The sequence below is a fragment of the Trachymyrmex septentrionalis genome, unplaced genomic scaffold, assembly GCF_001594115.1.
Source record: "Trachymyrmex septentrionalis isolate Tsep2-gDNA-1 unplaced genomic scaffold, Tsep1.0 scaffold101, whole genome shotgun sequence".
NCBI classification, from domain to species: Eukaryota; Metazoa; Arthropoda; class Insecta; order Hymenoptera; family Formicidae; genus Trachymyrmex; species Trachymyrmex septentrionalis.
The window spans coordinates 1,406,816-1,422,202 of NW_017304136.1; the positions used below are offsets into that span (position 1 = coordinate 1,406,816).

The following is a 15,387-nucleotide window of genomic DNA, read 5'->3' on the forward strand; positions in this document are numbered from 1 at the left end:
TAATGATACCTTGATCTTAACGAATGTTATTCAGGACATGATCCTGAACAACATTGAAGAAGTCGGATTAACCGTCGGTCGGACATCTTGGGTAGTGCTAATGCCGACTGTAACTTTCAAACTTTATAACTAGCAAAGTACTTAATGAAAATGAATTTAATTATAGTGTTTTGAAAAGCTCTCGAGATAAGCTGCAAGAATAAGTAATGAAAAAGGGGGGAGTCCATTTAAAAAATTCATGTTGATCTTGACAATGCTATCCTGGATTAAATAACTACTGTTGTTGAATGCGTTTTTTTAAGTCTTACAACTTTTGTAAAAAACATTTGTTTCTAAAATGCATCGTTTATGAGATATTTGGGTGTACTCAGACTTTTGGCTCACCTAGTATATACTAATAATCAGTTAAATTAAACTCAACTAATTGAAGACTCTTTTTATATTATATATATTTATATGGACACATGTTTGACCCAATTTTGATACATAACGCGATAGCTCTATACGCGATAAATTAAAATATCGTCATTAAATAATGCTCAAAATTTTTACACAAATATATAACTTAAGATTCAATTCGCACGGCCACCTACGCAAACAAAAAGGAAAGGCAAACATAAAGCAAAATTCAATATAAAAGAACAAGAAAAATAGCAAAGAGAAACGAAAAACCTTTACATATCCTACTTGTGCTCGAAGGTGGCAACAATTATCATGTGAAAATTCAATCTAAAAAATTATCTCAACCAAGTTCGCTGTGGTACAAAATGGTATAGTGATATATGCCATCAGATGTTCTTGTGTGAAAGCCTATAGAGTTTGTAAATGAATTTTCAGGTGTATCGCAACCACTCATACAATTAGAGCAATTCTCGTTGCCATGTGACCTCAATAATAAGTATGACGAGTACGTGATTCTTGCCGCTTACATGCAAATTAATGCGTACAAATAGGATTGCAAAAAAAGAACACTGATAAGAATGATGCAATTGTGTAGTTGTAGTATTATTAGACTATTGTGGATAAGATTTATTAATCAGCATTTTCAAAGATGCTTCATTCGAGATTAAAAATTGATGACAACAACAAAAAATTTTTAGAAGATTAATTCCTGTGGTTAGTAAATTAGTGGTTTGTCAATTAATGATAATAACTTGCTATATTGTTATTTTATGCAATATAAACGTTTCTTTATTTCACAAGTTTTGATATAATTGAATTCTGTATAAAAAGTTAATATTTGTGGTAAAATAGTAACAATAATTATAGAATGTATTTTGCTGTAACATTTATAAAAGTAACATTATAAGAAAATATCGTAAAAGAAAAATATTTATGTACACAAATTAATAATGTTCAAAAAACAAAATGTTTAAAAATATGTTTGCAAAAATTAAAATGCGAAAAGTTTAATAGAAGACAGACGCAGACATATCATAACTTTATTTGTTCATTTTGATTCCTTAGAATGGAATATTAAATGGATAATAACGGCTGGCTTTCAACCTGAAAATAAAAAATAAAAAGAAATGTTAATATATCACAAAACTTGATAAAAAAGTTTTATTTATTACATTCTATATCCTATTTATTAATATAAAATGTTTTTAAATAACAACAATAAACTAGTAATAAAGCCTTACCCCTCTACTGGACAAATTCTTCCGTTACAATCAAAGGTGTCAATATAAGCAATGTCTTCAGGTGAAAGTTTAAAGTCAAATACGTCCATGTTTTGAGTAATTCGTGACTTTGTAACTGACTTAGGAATCACTATATGGCCACGATCCACCTGCAAATAATTATTGAAGTTTTATATTAATGAGATTATAAATATATTGTAAACTTTTAACTATAACTTAAAAGTACTAAATTATATCCAATACTTTTTTTATTAGATGAATTTAATAATTCATTGTAAAATAAGAGACATTGACGTTGTAATAACATACCTGATAACGAATAAGTATTTGTGCAGGAGTCTTATTATATTTTTTTCCGAGATCAATTAATTTCTTGTCTTCTAACAATTTTGGATCATCAGGCTTGGCCCATGGTCTATCTGGTGATCCGAGTGGACTATAAGCTGTAATAAGAATGTCTCTTTCCTTGCAGAAGTCTGATAGCTTTTTTTGCGTCAAGTATGGATGGCATTCAACCTAAAAAATAATACAAAAATAGAGAGAAAAATGTTTAGAGATGTCAATGGAGGTGCCTATTTTTTTTATTTTTCTTTGTATATAATCTCTATGTAACATGTATAAATCAAAAAGTACTGATAGCTATAAAAGAGAAGGATTTCTTTGTATTGTAACATTTTTTACTTTCCAAAATAATATTCTATTTTGAAAAATAATTTCTATTAATATAATTAAATTGAATTTAATATAAACTAATTATCGTCAGAAAATTTTTTACAATCATTCTTGATAATCTTGACTTACCTGATTTGTAACAGGTTTAACCGTTGCATTTTTTAGCAATCTGGTAATCTGTTCAGAATTAAAATTACTGACGCCGATGTTTTTCGCCAGACCTTTGGCCAGCACACCTTCCATAGCTTTCCAAGTATCGAGATAATCTACGTCGCTCAACTGAATACTACCGTCAGCACTTGTAGGAAAAAGATCTCCACCCTCTTTAAATCCATGTGGCCAATGAACTAAATACAAATCTACGTAATCAAGACCAAGGTCAGCTAGCGTTTTTTTAATGGCTGGTTCAACTAGTTCGGGACTATGAAAGGTATTCCACAGCTTGCTGGTGATAAATAGATCTTCTCTCTTCACGACACCTTCAGCTATTTTTGCCTTGACAGCAGCACCAACTTCCTTCTCATTACCATAAACGTGAGCTCCATCGATGTGTCTGTAGCCGATATCGATCGCATCTTTTACAGCTTGTATAACTTCTCCTGGTTTAGACTGAAACAAAATCAAATTTCAATTTAAATCTCTGACCATTTTAAGTCGACTTACTTTTTTAAGAAAGGCGCAGAATAATCTAATTGCAAGATATTTAATATTATCTTTATATATAGTTTGAAAAATAATGATAAATCTTTCGTATAGAGGTAGAATAGATAAAATTGAAAAGAAAAGTCCTGTACCATTTTGCAATTTTCGCAATAATTAACAAAATATTAATTGCTAAATATTGTCGAAAATTGCAAAGTAATAAAGGACTTTTCTTCTCAGTTTAGTCCATTATTTTCCTATATATAACGTTTTTAAAGAACATAATTTTGAAAATTATTTCTTAAATTTCATAAATTATTTAATTTTTCAAAAATTATATTATTTTGATAATTTTAGACAACATTGGAATACATTGGACAACATAGGAATACATTATGAAATGAAGGTTTCTCAGTAATTAACTTAGAATATGCTGCGTGATCAATAGCAACATTGAATAGTTGGTTACATAACATATTTGCACTTAAACTGATAAATATGTACTTAATATAATAGTGATGATAATACAAAGTATAGTGCAAAAACATTAGTTATAAAACATCAGTTAAGTTACAACAATTTTTCTCTAAAAAAAGAATTTTGAAAGAAAAGACTTTGTATACTGAGACAGAATTATAAAAAAAAAAGATAAAAAAAAAATAATTGATAAAGAGATAAAGTGTGATCAAATAAAATGAAATATGTGTTACATGCACAAAAATGTTTATTCTAAATCGTTATCTTTTGAATACATTTTTTTTATCTTATCAAAATCGAATTCGATTGAACGCACTCAATGCGCACTGATGCATATTAAAGCCATACACAAAATAACGTAAAGATATGTTTAAAAGAAAGACTATTATGAGATATAGAGTTCATTATGGATAAATACTCGAAGTCTATAAGCAGAATTTTAAAAAATAATAGGTCATTTTGAAGCGAATTTAATAAGCTTTAAAATAACGTTACATAAAATTTAATTCAAATTCCATTTTTTTTTAAATTAAAAAAATGTAAAAAGTGAGCAAATCGTAAAGTCAAAAAATTATGCTCCTAATATGAAATGACCCGAGAAATCGATAGTAAAACGCAAAGTATCAGTATTATAATTAAAAAACTTTATTTAATGTTTATAAAATACAAACAGCCAGTGTGCGCGAAAAATAAGCATGAGATAGATTATACCCAAAACTCGTTTTCAGGCAGTTGGAATCAAGCATCGCAGATATAGGCACTCGACGTCCATTACGGTTGTTTTTTTTATTATTAATAACATTTATACTTTAGCAACGATTTTTACTATAACATAGGAGCGTGGGTAATTTCATATTAGAAATACCCTAGATATCTCATATTACAATTTCCACGTCTTATGGTTTTACGATCATCAAATCTAACTTATGTAATTAAACAATTCAACATATCCCATATTTTTCTATTAATACGACCTTGCTCTATCACTACATGAAGAATTTATTGCCAAATATTTATTTTTTATTAAATAATTAATAAAGTTTAAACGCTCATCTTAATGAAACTTGAAGACATCTAAATTCTAAAATCTTGTTTTACAATACTACAGGTGTGATTTAATAATAAATTTTCTATTAAATAGTTTTCATCCATGAGCAATAAATTCATGATAGAATCAATAGATAGCGTGTATCAGTTTAGCAGAAACGCCGCTATCTCATATTAGGCGTCTATCTCATGATAGGGGGCTTTCCTCTATAAACATAAAAATCGATTAAATTGTAAAATACTCAATACGTTTTATTGTACTATTAGATAAAATATGTATTTCATAATATTTCGAAATATTTGCATTTCATTTTTATACTCAAATTAAATCAGTGTACAACGGCTTTAATATGCACCAGTGCGCAGTAATGCTTCCAATCGAATTCGCCATTAATGAAGTAGGCTCAGTTTTTACTTTTTAGAATTTTTGTTATACTATACTATATATAGCACTACTTATATAATTGTTTAAGATTGCGTTTCTGTTATCTTAGCCATATACTTCACAGCCAGTCAGATTTAACAACAAAATGTAATGGCAATGGAAAATTCTAGAATTTTAAGATAAGATTATTGCTTTATCATTATTAAAAGCTCAATATCGAAATATGATTTTAACATTTTACATTTTCAAATTAGAAAAAATTACCAGTAATAAAGATACAAGTATTAATGATTTCATTTCATTGCGTAATATCTTGCTTTATCATTTTAATTTATGGAATTCACATTGTCAACTTATGAAACCTATAAATTTACAAATCAATAAAATCATTTTTATATAGATTAGATATTGAATCAATGTCTCTCTAATCTAATCAATTAGATTAGATTTTTAAAATTTAGATTTTTTGTAAAAAAAGTCATTACAATTTAATTGAAACTTTGAAATATATTGCTGTCATTATTATATAATATGTACCAAAGTCTTTTAAATTTTAATAACTTTTTTTAACAATAAATAAACAGATTTCTAAAGAGCTCTCTATAATAAAAATTAACAAAGTATAGAAATATATGGTATATGTGAGCCGCAGAAATTATTGCGTAAAACAAAAATATATTTTCAATTGTACATAAAGTAATTATAACGTTATATCTTGTATAGTAATAACTAATATGCATTTAACATGTTTCGTGATTGCTACGTGATTGAATCCTCTTCAAAAATAAATACATACATTATAATACAGTATAATTGAGCGAGATTTCATCTTCCTGAAAGAAAAAAACCTTAGTGGTAAGCTATTCCCAGAATGATGAGAGTTGCTCATATGGCGGTTCGAAGACCATATGGAGAATTCTGGGTGTACAATTATGAACAAAAAATAAAAAACTGTATCATTTAAGTGTGAAATTTAGTTTTGTCAATATTAAAACAGCTGTATAAGAATTTATTCCGTCCTTAATATGAGTGTAACAACGATAAGCTACAGTCACCGACTGACCGATTATAGATATTAAGCCTGTTCTTTTTGCTTTTAAGCTGAATTTTGCACCAGTTTATCTTTCTTCCTTTTTTTCTCCAAAAGGAAAAAAAAAAGATGAAAAGTTGACTGATGCAAAAGTTCAACCAAAAAAAAACAGGCCTATTGACTCGATATCTAATCTGTATCATTTTATCGATTTGTACACTTCGGTTTCACAAGTTTACGATATGAGTTTGATTAATTTGTGGAATTTATAGTAGTAGCTAAATGATAAAGCAAGATTGCTCAACGAAATGCAACATGTACCAAAACCTTGACTATAAGACTGCACTTCGTTATTTACTGCAAATATTGAAAATTTTTAGTTCATGCGTTAAGTATTCGCAGTATAAATATAATAATATAACGCAACTTAAATTATTTTAATAATTTTTTTTTACAGAAAATCTGATCTCGGAATTGATCTTAATGTGAGCATATATTTTTCGTTTATAAAAATTTTGACATGAATAAAATATATCTCGTTATTTGTTATTAACTACACTGTGAATTTAGACCGCGGCCTACACAATAGGTGTCCTACTTGTTCATCCTGTAAGTTAAATAAAAACATCTATAATATCGTAGATCGCGGAATAAGTACATATAATCACGGTATAAACATAACCAGTGACTATTAATAAGCTACATCGTGATAGAAGTCACCCAGTCAGTCAAGTCTGTTAAAAATCAATTTTCCAAAACAAATGTCGATGAAAAAGCACCTTTGACGCAAATTCTATTTATGCATTTGAAATCAGCAAACTAATGGCAGATATATAAAATCTACTGAGAACAAATTGTCGACGAAACCTACGCAAAACTTGTTAACAACTTTTCCAAATTGACGATTGCTCTCATATTACGTCAACGAACTCTGTCAGTTAAACAAAAAGCTTAATGCGGATATTGATGCTAATTTGCTGAAATTTTTTATTGATTTTATTAACAATATTTGTAGGAAAATTGCCAACATCTTGCTAACTGGATTGCTGATCCAGCTAATTTAATCTAATCATCTGCCGTTATCTCGTTTGACGAAAACAAGAATTTAACTCAATAATTTTTGCCGATACAAAAGCTACATCATTCAGATAAGAAACAAATTATCATTTAAGTAGGGAAAATATAAAATAATATATATACATTATATTTCCGCGAAATATGATTCGATGAAATTATCGAGACTGAATGGATCGACTAAGTACGAAAAAAAGAACTTACCTTCCATGTGCCTAAGCCGAAGATCGGCACTTCATAGCCGTTATAAAATTTCACTTTTGGTGCAGTCAGAACCATTTTACTTTTATGTCAGCAGCAATCGTTATATAAAAATATGAAAATCTACGGATGTTGCTACGTGGAAACTGCCAGCGAATCCAAATGAGACGCACAATATACTGCTGGCGGCTTCGCCTCGAACAGTTCCTTTTATAAACGTCCCCACCTAAGAGGATCCGGTCACCGGATTCGTAACGGCAAAATCGATTTTGCTACGCCTAGGGATGTGCGTCTGTGTTGGTGTGCCGGCGTCGGAGAATGGAGATTTGATAGCCAACGCATCGCATCGCATTGCTCGAAAGTTTTTCATAATCTATATTCAGCTCGTTGAATATTCATCATTTGCGTACTCAAACTTTGGCTGCGTTCAGCAGAACACAACAGTTTTGCAACCGTTTTATGATTATCTGCTGAGATAGGACCATTCCTCTTTTGATCTAAAAGCATAACCCAATCAGCGCGAAGAAAACTTCCAACAGTTGCAAAATAAACGTTCCGCTGTATGCAGCCTTTAGTTATATTATTAAAGCAGTTATTAATTTTTAACGCAATTATTAATCTTATTCTTAAGATAATTCTTATTTTTATAGCTTTTTGATCCCAATTAATGATGTATCAGTACGTTGATTGTTAGATATGCATTTGTTTGTTTAAAAAAATAAAAATAAAATCTTTTAAAAAATGTCTATTCAGGTGGGAATATGTCTCGTGATTTTTGCATAACGACGATATTGTTGCTGATGCACATTGACACTCACACAACATACTAACAGTCACCAGTACTAATACTGATTCAAATGACTGCGTAGTGGTGACTGAATTCGCCTATCCGGCACCGTGGAAAGTTACAGCGATCGTTTAGAATATTTGGAGCAATGAATCGAGCCCTTGATTCCTTGCGGAAGAACAAAGTTTCATTCACAATAATTCAGCATTTAATAAAGTCGTCGTAAATTAAGTAAAGGTTAATTAATATAATTCTTTATTAATTAATATAACTCTACGTAAATAATCTTGAATACTTATGTACTTATATTAAAACATTGAGATTTTTATCATTTATTTTATAATGCATTTCCATATATTTTTATTACAGCATAGATTTAAAAAAATACTGTTATTTATTAAAATAACTTACGATCCAGGTAATAAATCGTTATCAAATTTGTCGTATTATTTTTAAACATAATTTAGAATAATCTGTAATTTTTTCATAATTTTTAAAACATGTACAAAACATCCTTAAAATGAAACTTTTTATTTGTTTTAATAGAAAGTTTTGTTTTAGAGGTTTCAAAAATAAAATGATATACTTCTCTTCTTCCTCTCCTAGTCTTTTGAATTTTGCGTATCAAGATAATATAAAAATTGCTGGGAAATTCCCAGCGATCTTATAATTAAAATATTTTAATTATTTTTTTTTGTAGACAAGTATTGTACACCGATATACGCAAATATTAAAGCAACCTTAGGTTAAAATATTGGAATTTAAAAAAACGGCTGCCAAACAAAAATCATGTTTTTATTTTTAACTTTTTGAGCACTATCTTTCTAAAAAACAAAGAATTAAATGATAAATATAAACAAATTGTAATTCACAAACTGCAAAAAAAGTGTTAATAATAATTGTGCAAAGTTAATCAGTCAAGCTGTTTTTCGGGATGCGAGAGTTCCCTGCAATTTTGTAAAAATGATTTTGAAAAAAACAACTTTAATATGAAATAGTTTAGTATTACGTATGTGAAGCATTTTGTAATAACTAAAATTTGTTTATTTTGTCTTCTCTAATTTATCCCAAGAATCCTAACATAATAACAAATTAGAAACCAGATCAGAAACAGTCTCTTAAAATAACCATAATGTACAGTTGGCTGTCAGCTTCTCTTCCTGCTTGATTTTCTGTGCAATATTTCAGAAAATGTCTATTATTTCGAACTTTTTTTTTTCGAAACCGCTTTGAGAATTTTTATGCTACACATATGTAGAATTAAAACAAATGCAATTTAAAAGATATTTATTTATTTTACCTTCTCAATGAGAAAGATTCTTTATAATTTTTTTACTTATTCCAAATTCTTTATTTTTTAGATTTATAAAATAGCAAAATGCCTGATAAAGGTTTTCATAAAAGAAAAACATGTAATGAATATATATGATAAAGCTACATATTAACTTCAAGGATATTGCTTTACATAATGACTGTATATTAGTTGTCTTTAATATATCGGTCAAAATATTCTTAGAATGTTTTAAAATATCTCTAATACCTTCCTTTTACTTGTTGATAGAAATTAATTGGAAAATTTTCGAGTACATAAACAATGCGATTCATAATAAAATGTTATAATAATAGATTATACTGCGTAAAAATGGTAATTATTTTGTAAAGCATGACGATTGGTATAATTGAAATAAGATTATAAGGCACTGGATTTTTCTGTCAGAAGTTCTGCAATTCTATCTCGATTTATCAATTGCTGCACGTAAGATTTTTGAGTATAGATTAAAACGTATTTCATAATATTTTGGATATATCACGTGTTGTACGGAACGAAAAAATGTACTCGTGCATGCGATCCAGACCTTGAAATTTTTTGCAGCGTTCAATATTTGTAATTGGCTAGACCAAGAGTCGAGCGAGTTTCAAACATCGTCGTGAGAACATGCGCTTTCGAGTGCGCTTTTAAAGGGGATACTAATATATGATTTTCAACGTTATAACTCGTTTCCTATTGTCTTCTAGATATTCAATAAATTATTCATGTTACATTAAAAACCGTCATGCTAAATCGTATAATGTTTAATTAATATATTTCTTAATCATTGTTTTATTTGTTGTATGAGTTATCAAAGGAAGAAATAACTATTATAGCGTTTGAAAATATTTAGAGTTATATTTCAGGCAAAAAGTACAGCTTTAAATAAGAAAATATTTTAAAATATGTATTGTATATGCATGTATATATTTTTCGAGGTTTTTCATTTTTTCATGTATATTGTAAATGTAAACTATATATATAGAGAAAAAAATGAAATTATATTATATATATATATTATATACATAAAATATAATTTCATTTCTCTCTCTCTCTCTCTCTCTCTCTCTCTCTCTCTCTCTCTTCTCTCTTTCCTCTTTTTCTTCTTTCACTTTTTCTTCTTTCTCTTTTTCTTTTCTCTCTTTATACTGATTTAAAACGGAATGTTAAAAGGAAAGTATTTAAAATTCTTCGCACTAAAACATAGAAACAAAATAATTATTTAGAAAAAATATACGTCATTCGAATATTTATCTAATATCTATTGTTCTTCAAAGTCCATTTTAAATCATCTATAATTTGCAATATTTTCTTTGCTTACACAACATGTAAAATTATATGTAGAATTCTGTTCGGAATTTAAATACGACTTACAGTTCATTTAAAATTAAAATTTAACATACATTATCCAAGAAACAAAGTTATTTTAAAAAATGTTTAAAGATCTCGAAGTTCTAAAATATTCATATATGGAAGAAGATATGATAAAATATAAAATACCTTACATATTCTAAGTCATTGGTTTACTTACGGTGCGAAAAATGCTACTCTCTGTCCAGTGCCGAGTTCACGAATAGCATCCATTTCATCGGATGTTAACGTGATATCAAAAAATTCCATGTTTTCCTTAATTCGACTTTTAGTTACAGACTTAGGTATTGGCGCAGTTCCTTGTTGATACTATAAAAATAAAATATGACTGTATACATCTGTTTTAATTACATAAAAGAAACAATTCTATCAATCTTAAATTTTTTCTTACCACATATCGAAGTGCTATTTGCGCTGACGTCTTATTATATTTTTTTGCAAGTTGCAATATTATAGGATTATTTAATTTATTGTCGATGCCCGATACATTTCCGGGTTGTCCCAGAGGAGAATAAGCAGTTACCGTTATGTCATGTTTCTTGCAAAAATCTATTAATTTCTCCTGATTTACATTTACATTAACTTCAATCTATAATAAAATATTTTTTTAATTAGTAAGTCTTGCAGCATTAATATGATATAAATTACATTAATATAAAACCTTTCAGCTTTTTAAAAATGTTTTGCAAATATACATAAAAAAAAAATATTTATTAAAAAGATATAAATTAATTCGATCAAAAATGCAAATCTAACAGAGAAAATGCAATAATTATGAAACAAATACAATTAAATTTATGAAACGATTTAGATGATATCACATACCTGATTATTAACTGGGGCGATTTTAGCCGATTTGAGTAAACGGGTAATTTGCTCGGAGTTAAAGTTACTGATTCCGATGCTGCGAGTTAAGTCTTGGTGAACACACTCTTCCATTCCTCTCCATGTTTCTAAATAATCAATTTCCGATTCGCAAAGATTTCCAGCAGCATCTACAGGCCATGAATCATCCCCTTCCTACAAGAAACCTCTAAATAAATACGAGTTGAAACATTCATTCATAAAACATTTATGACTGTTTTTCGTAAATAAGAATTCACCATTATTAGTTACTCACAATACTAATACAAAAAAATAAATGACTATAAATATCATTTATATAATTGCATACTCTCCACTTTATATAGATTAACAGAATTACTGATGCATTTTTTTAACTTGAATTTTACAACAAAATCTTAATTATTAAGTAATGCTATATAATTATACATATATATATATATATATATATATAATATATATATCTGAAAATCAATTCATTATCGTGTAACTCCGAATATGCTTATGATAAAAAAAAAACAAAATCTTCCTTCTCTATTTCATCCTATTTCATTTCGTTGATGTCAATGCTTACCTTGAAAGCAAATGGCCAGTGAACTAAAAAGAGATCCACATAATCTAAACCAAGATTGGCCAACGATCGTTTGCAGGCCGGGACGACATGTTCTTCTTTATGGAAATTGTTCCACAACTGCAACAAAATAAATACTTAAAATAATTAAATTTACACAAAATATTTAATTTAAATTTTGATACTTATTGCGTCTCTTACAAAAAATGAATTATTTGGAATTTAGCAGATGCCAAAATAAATATACGTATTTTGCTCATGCTTACGCTCTCACCTTTGTGGTAATAAATAGATCTTCTCTGGTCACGCTACCATCTTTGATTTTGTCGCGAATAGCTTCCCCAATCTCTTTCTCATTACCATAAAGGAAAGCTGTATCAATATGACGATACCCTAGATCTATTGCGTCCTTAACAGCTCTTTTCACATCCCCCATCTGAGACTATTTATTTCCCAAAAATAAAGAAGAAAAAAATACAAATTATCTTGGGTAAGATTGACCGTATCAAAAATTTCAAAACTAATAAGCGAAACACTGGCCGGGACATTTCGCTTAAAATCCCAGACGTATATAAAAATGCATGTCTATTAATAAAATTAATCAAAACAATAAACAAATAATTATTTTACATTTGGTCGTCCATTAGTGGTACTAATTTAATGTAAGAAATTGACCAATTGTATTAGTCGATTATTTTCCTCACATTCAACTACGATTGGTCAGTTTCTTATTACAGCTTAAAGATTACTATTGAAAATCAGAAGTAATACAGAATAACGCGAGAAAGGAGTCAAAGTAAAAAATTTAGAAGATTCCCTGACGATTAGATACTTTTATGTTAACTGATTTATATTGCGATCTTTTATATATATTTTTAATCCATCTATTGGAAAACAGAATTAATTCTTTACCAACTTTTTAATTTAAATGACCTTAAAAATCTTTATTAATATGTTTACGAATTTAACAATGTTTTGTATATTAACCGATTTATAATATTGCAATCTTTTTTATTTTTAATCAGTTAAATTGTTGTTTATTTTACACTGAGGATGACCTGATAAAGAAACGTATGTAATTTTGTATTTTAAATGAAATAATGTTAAATATTAAAATTTAATTATTAGCACTCAACAACCTGTTTTAACTCATAGCTTTTATTTCTTAGATAAAATTTAGAAATAATCTAAAACCCGAGAGAGAGAGAGAAAGAGAGAGAGAGAGAGAGAGAGAGAGAGAGAGAGAGAGAGAGAGACGTAATTATCTCGGAAGCTTTTGGAAAATCTTCCCCGCACGTCCCTGAACGTCTTAAAAAAGAGAATTGTGCGCGGGAGAGGGATCGCAATTCTAAATTTGAGTGAAATAGATTTACCAAAATAAACAAAAATAAAATTCCAAGTAAGAATATTAAATAAAAATTGTATTATAAAATAAATAGGATTAGTGATCATTATGGAATAATATACGATAAGAATAATTGCCCGATTTTCATTTTGACGTGGATGCTGCGATACGTTTGAAATTCAAATAAAATGCGCGTAAAATAATATCTCACAATGATGTAATTCGTACACATTATGGTCCATATTCAGAATGCGCTTTTATCTCTGAAATTCTGCAGTACGCGTAACGTAAATTTATAGCATGTTAGCGCGTTCTGAATACGGGCCTATATATGTCTACTTCTCTTGTTATATAATAGGTACGTACCTTATAAGTTCCGAGGCCCAACACCGGCATTTTGTATCCATTCGAAAATGTAATTGTCGGAATGCCAGCCATTGTTATCACCGACTGCAGGTTATAGATAGGTGATGCAGCAGCAGGAAGTGTGTGCAAGGCCGTCAAAGTAACAGCGCAACTGAGTTCTTGGTTATTATGAAACACTTTAGACAAGTATGTCGTTTAAACACAACTCACAGTATCGATAGGCACACATGCAATACTGCGTATTGGTGGGGCGAGAATTATTATCTGGAAATAAAACACTAACAATTAAAAAACTAATTTTCTACTATATATATATCTCTCGAATGTCACTTCACGAGCACCCAGGCTCACCAGTAAAATCGTTGAATTAAAATAACGTACGCATACATGTAACATAAAAACACAGCATCACGATTGCGCCTTGATGTGATGTGGAGTGTGTGCCTGACAACTGCGTTAGAAAACCCTACCCAAATACATATCTTCGAGTAATCCGAGTATAATTTTATCCTTGTTTAAGATACGGTGCAACAAAGATAAAATGATATTTGGATCGGCACTTGCGCACTATTATCACAACGCAGCTGTCAGGCGCGCATACGCACACACACCCAACCACACATCTAGAGATGTATAGTAACAGCTTTGTGTAATAGGAGGGAGAAAAGAAAGGAATAGAGAGAAAGAACCGGTCTCACCAACTCCGATTAACCTCCCAGCACACGAAAATGGATTGAAATGAACTGAAATGGATTCAGATTTAGAAATATTGATTCACACAAATGTCAAATGCTTTTCAATCCTGAATGCATTTTTGTTCATTTATAGGAATTGCATGGAGCATATCTCTATGTCTGTCAATATAAAAATAATATTAGCTTTTTCTGTACATTGTGAATACTTCAATTCAAAATTTTTAATAGGAAATGCAGTTTTTCAATCCAATTGCATCCAATTGAATCTAATTGAATACAATTGAATCCGATTAAATCCAAAAAAAGATATTCTTTATTTAAAATACGCATTCGGATAGAAAAAAAATTTCAAACCATTTTAAACCATTCTCGTTTACTGGGCTAATCGGTCGGTTGTTACATTGGACTGATCAATATTTGCCGTTTAGCAGAATTGACCAATCACGATTGACACTTAATCGACCGATTAAGTTAATCGGAGTTGATAAGACTAGCTCAAAAAGAGAGAAACAGAAAGGCAGAAACTATTATTTTTAGCTGAATTTTGCACCATTTCATCTTTCTTCCTTTTCTCTTCGAGAAGAAAGAAGAAAAAAATGAACTAATATAAAAGTCTAGCCAAAAAGAATAGCCTAAAGAGATATGAACTATTTGATGAAAAAATCGTTGAAATTATTAATTACACATTATATGTATATGTTTTAAACATTATATTGAATAGACAGCCGCGAATTTTGTTCAAATTTAAAGATAAGAAACACATTATATCACATTTTTTTAATTAGATAATATTTAAATATATAATTTAATAATTTTTTTAATTATTAATTATTAGAATGTAATATATATATATATATAAAGATATGATGTGGTATGATATTTAATGCACCATCCTGTATAAATAAGTTGATAAAAAAATATATTACAGT

General features: G+C 28.9%; 2 protein-coding genes across 7 annotated transcripts in view; both read right to left on the reverse strand.

The window, feature by feature from the left end:
• Positions 1-1,371: 1,371 nt before the first annotated feature.
• On the reverse strand, positions 1,372-7,367 carry LOC108756578 (aldose reductase-like). Its single transcript, XM_018500491.1, has 5 exons — positions 7,175-7,367; positions 2,445-2,924; positions 1,953-2,159; positions 1,644-1,792; positions 1,372-1,506 (listed from the first exon to the last, which is right to left on the reverse strand). Exons 1-5 carry the CDS (start codon positions 7,247-7,249, stop codon positions 1,464-1,466), a joined length of 954 nt encoding a protein of 317 aa, XP_018355993.1. The 5' UTR covers positions 7,250-7,367; the 3' UTR covers positions 1,372-1,463.
• A 3,033-nt stretch (positions 7,368-10,400) lies between these two features.
• Positions 10,401-15,387, reverse strand: part of LOC108756584 (1,5-anhydro-D-fructose reductase-like) — an 8,956-nt gene continuing 3,969 nt past the window's right edge. The window contains exons 1-9 of one of the 6 annotated variants that reach the window (XM_018500524.1): positions 14,115-14,320; positions 13,974-14,027; positions 13,764-13,921; positions 12,327-12,494; positions 12,056-12,172; positions 11,464-11,658; positions 11,030-11,227; positions 10,799-10,947; positions 10,401-10,463 (exon numbers count right to left, since the gene is read on the reverse strand). In XM_018500524.1, coding sequence (XP_018356026.1) covers positions 10,421-10,463; positions 10,799-10,947; positions 11,030-11,227; positions 11,464-11,658; positions 12,056-12,172; positions 12,327-12,494; positions 13,764-13,835 — 942 coding nt within the window. In that variant the 5' untranslated portion in view covers positions 13,836-13,921; positions 13,974-14,027; positions 14,115-14,320 and the 3' untranslated portion in view covers positions 10,401-10,420. Of the gene's footprint in view, positions 10,464-10,798; positions 10,948-11,029; positions 11,228-11,463; positions 11,659-12,055; positions 12,173-12,326; positions 12,495-13,763; positions 14,028-14,114; positions 14,321-15,387 lie in introns of those variants that run through there. The other 5 variants (XM_018500516.1, XM_018500507.1, XM_018500501.1 and 2 more) reach the window with 5 other exon arrangements.

Bases quoted from the DNA above. Each gene is read 5' to 3' on its own strand.
- LOC108756578 (XM_018500491.1), bottom strand. From the start codon at position 7,249: ATGGTTCTGACTGCACCAAAAGTGAAATTTTATAACGGCTATGAAGTG. The intron at 2,925-7,174 runs GTAAGTTCTTTT...ATTTTGTTTCAG, and splicing joins TCGGCTTAGGCACATGGAAG to TCTAAACCAGGAGAAGTTAT. The intron at 2,160-2,444 runs GTAAGTCAAGAT...ATTATTTTTTAG, and splicing joins TTAAACCTGTTACAAATCAG to GTTGAATGCCATCCATACTT.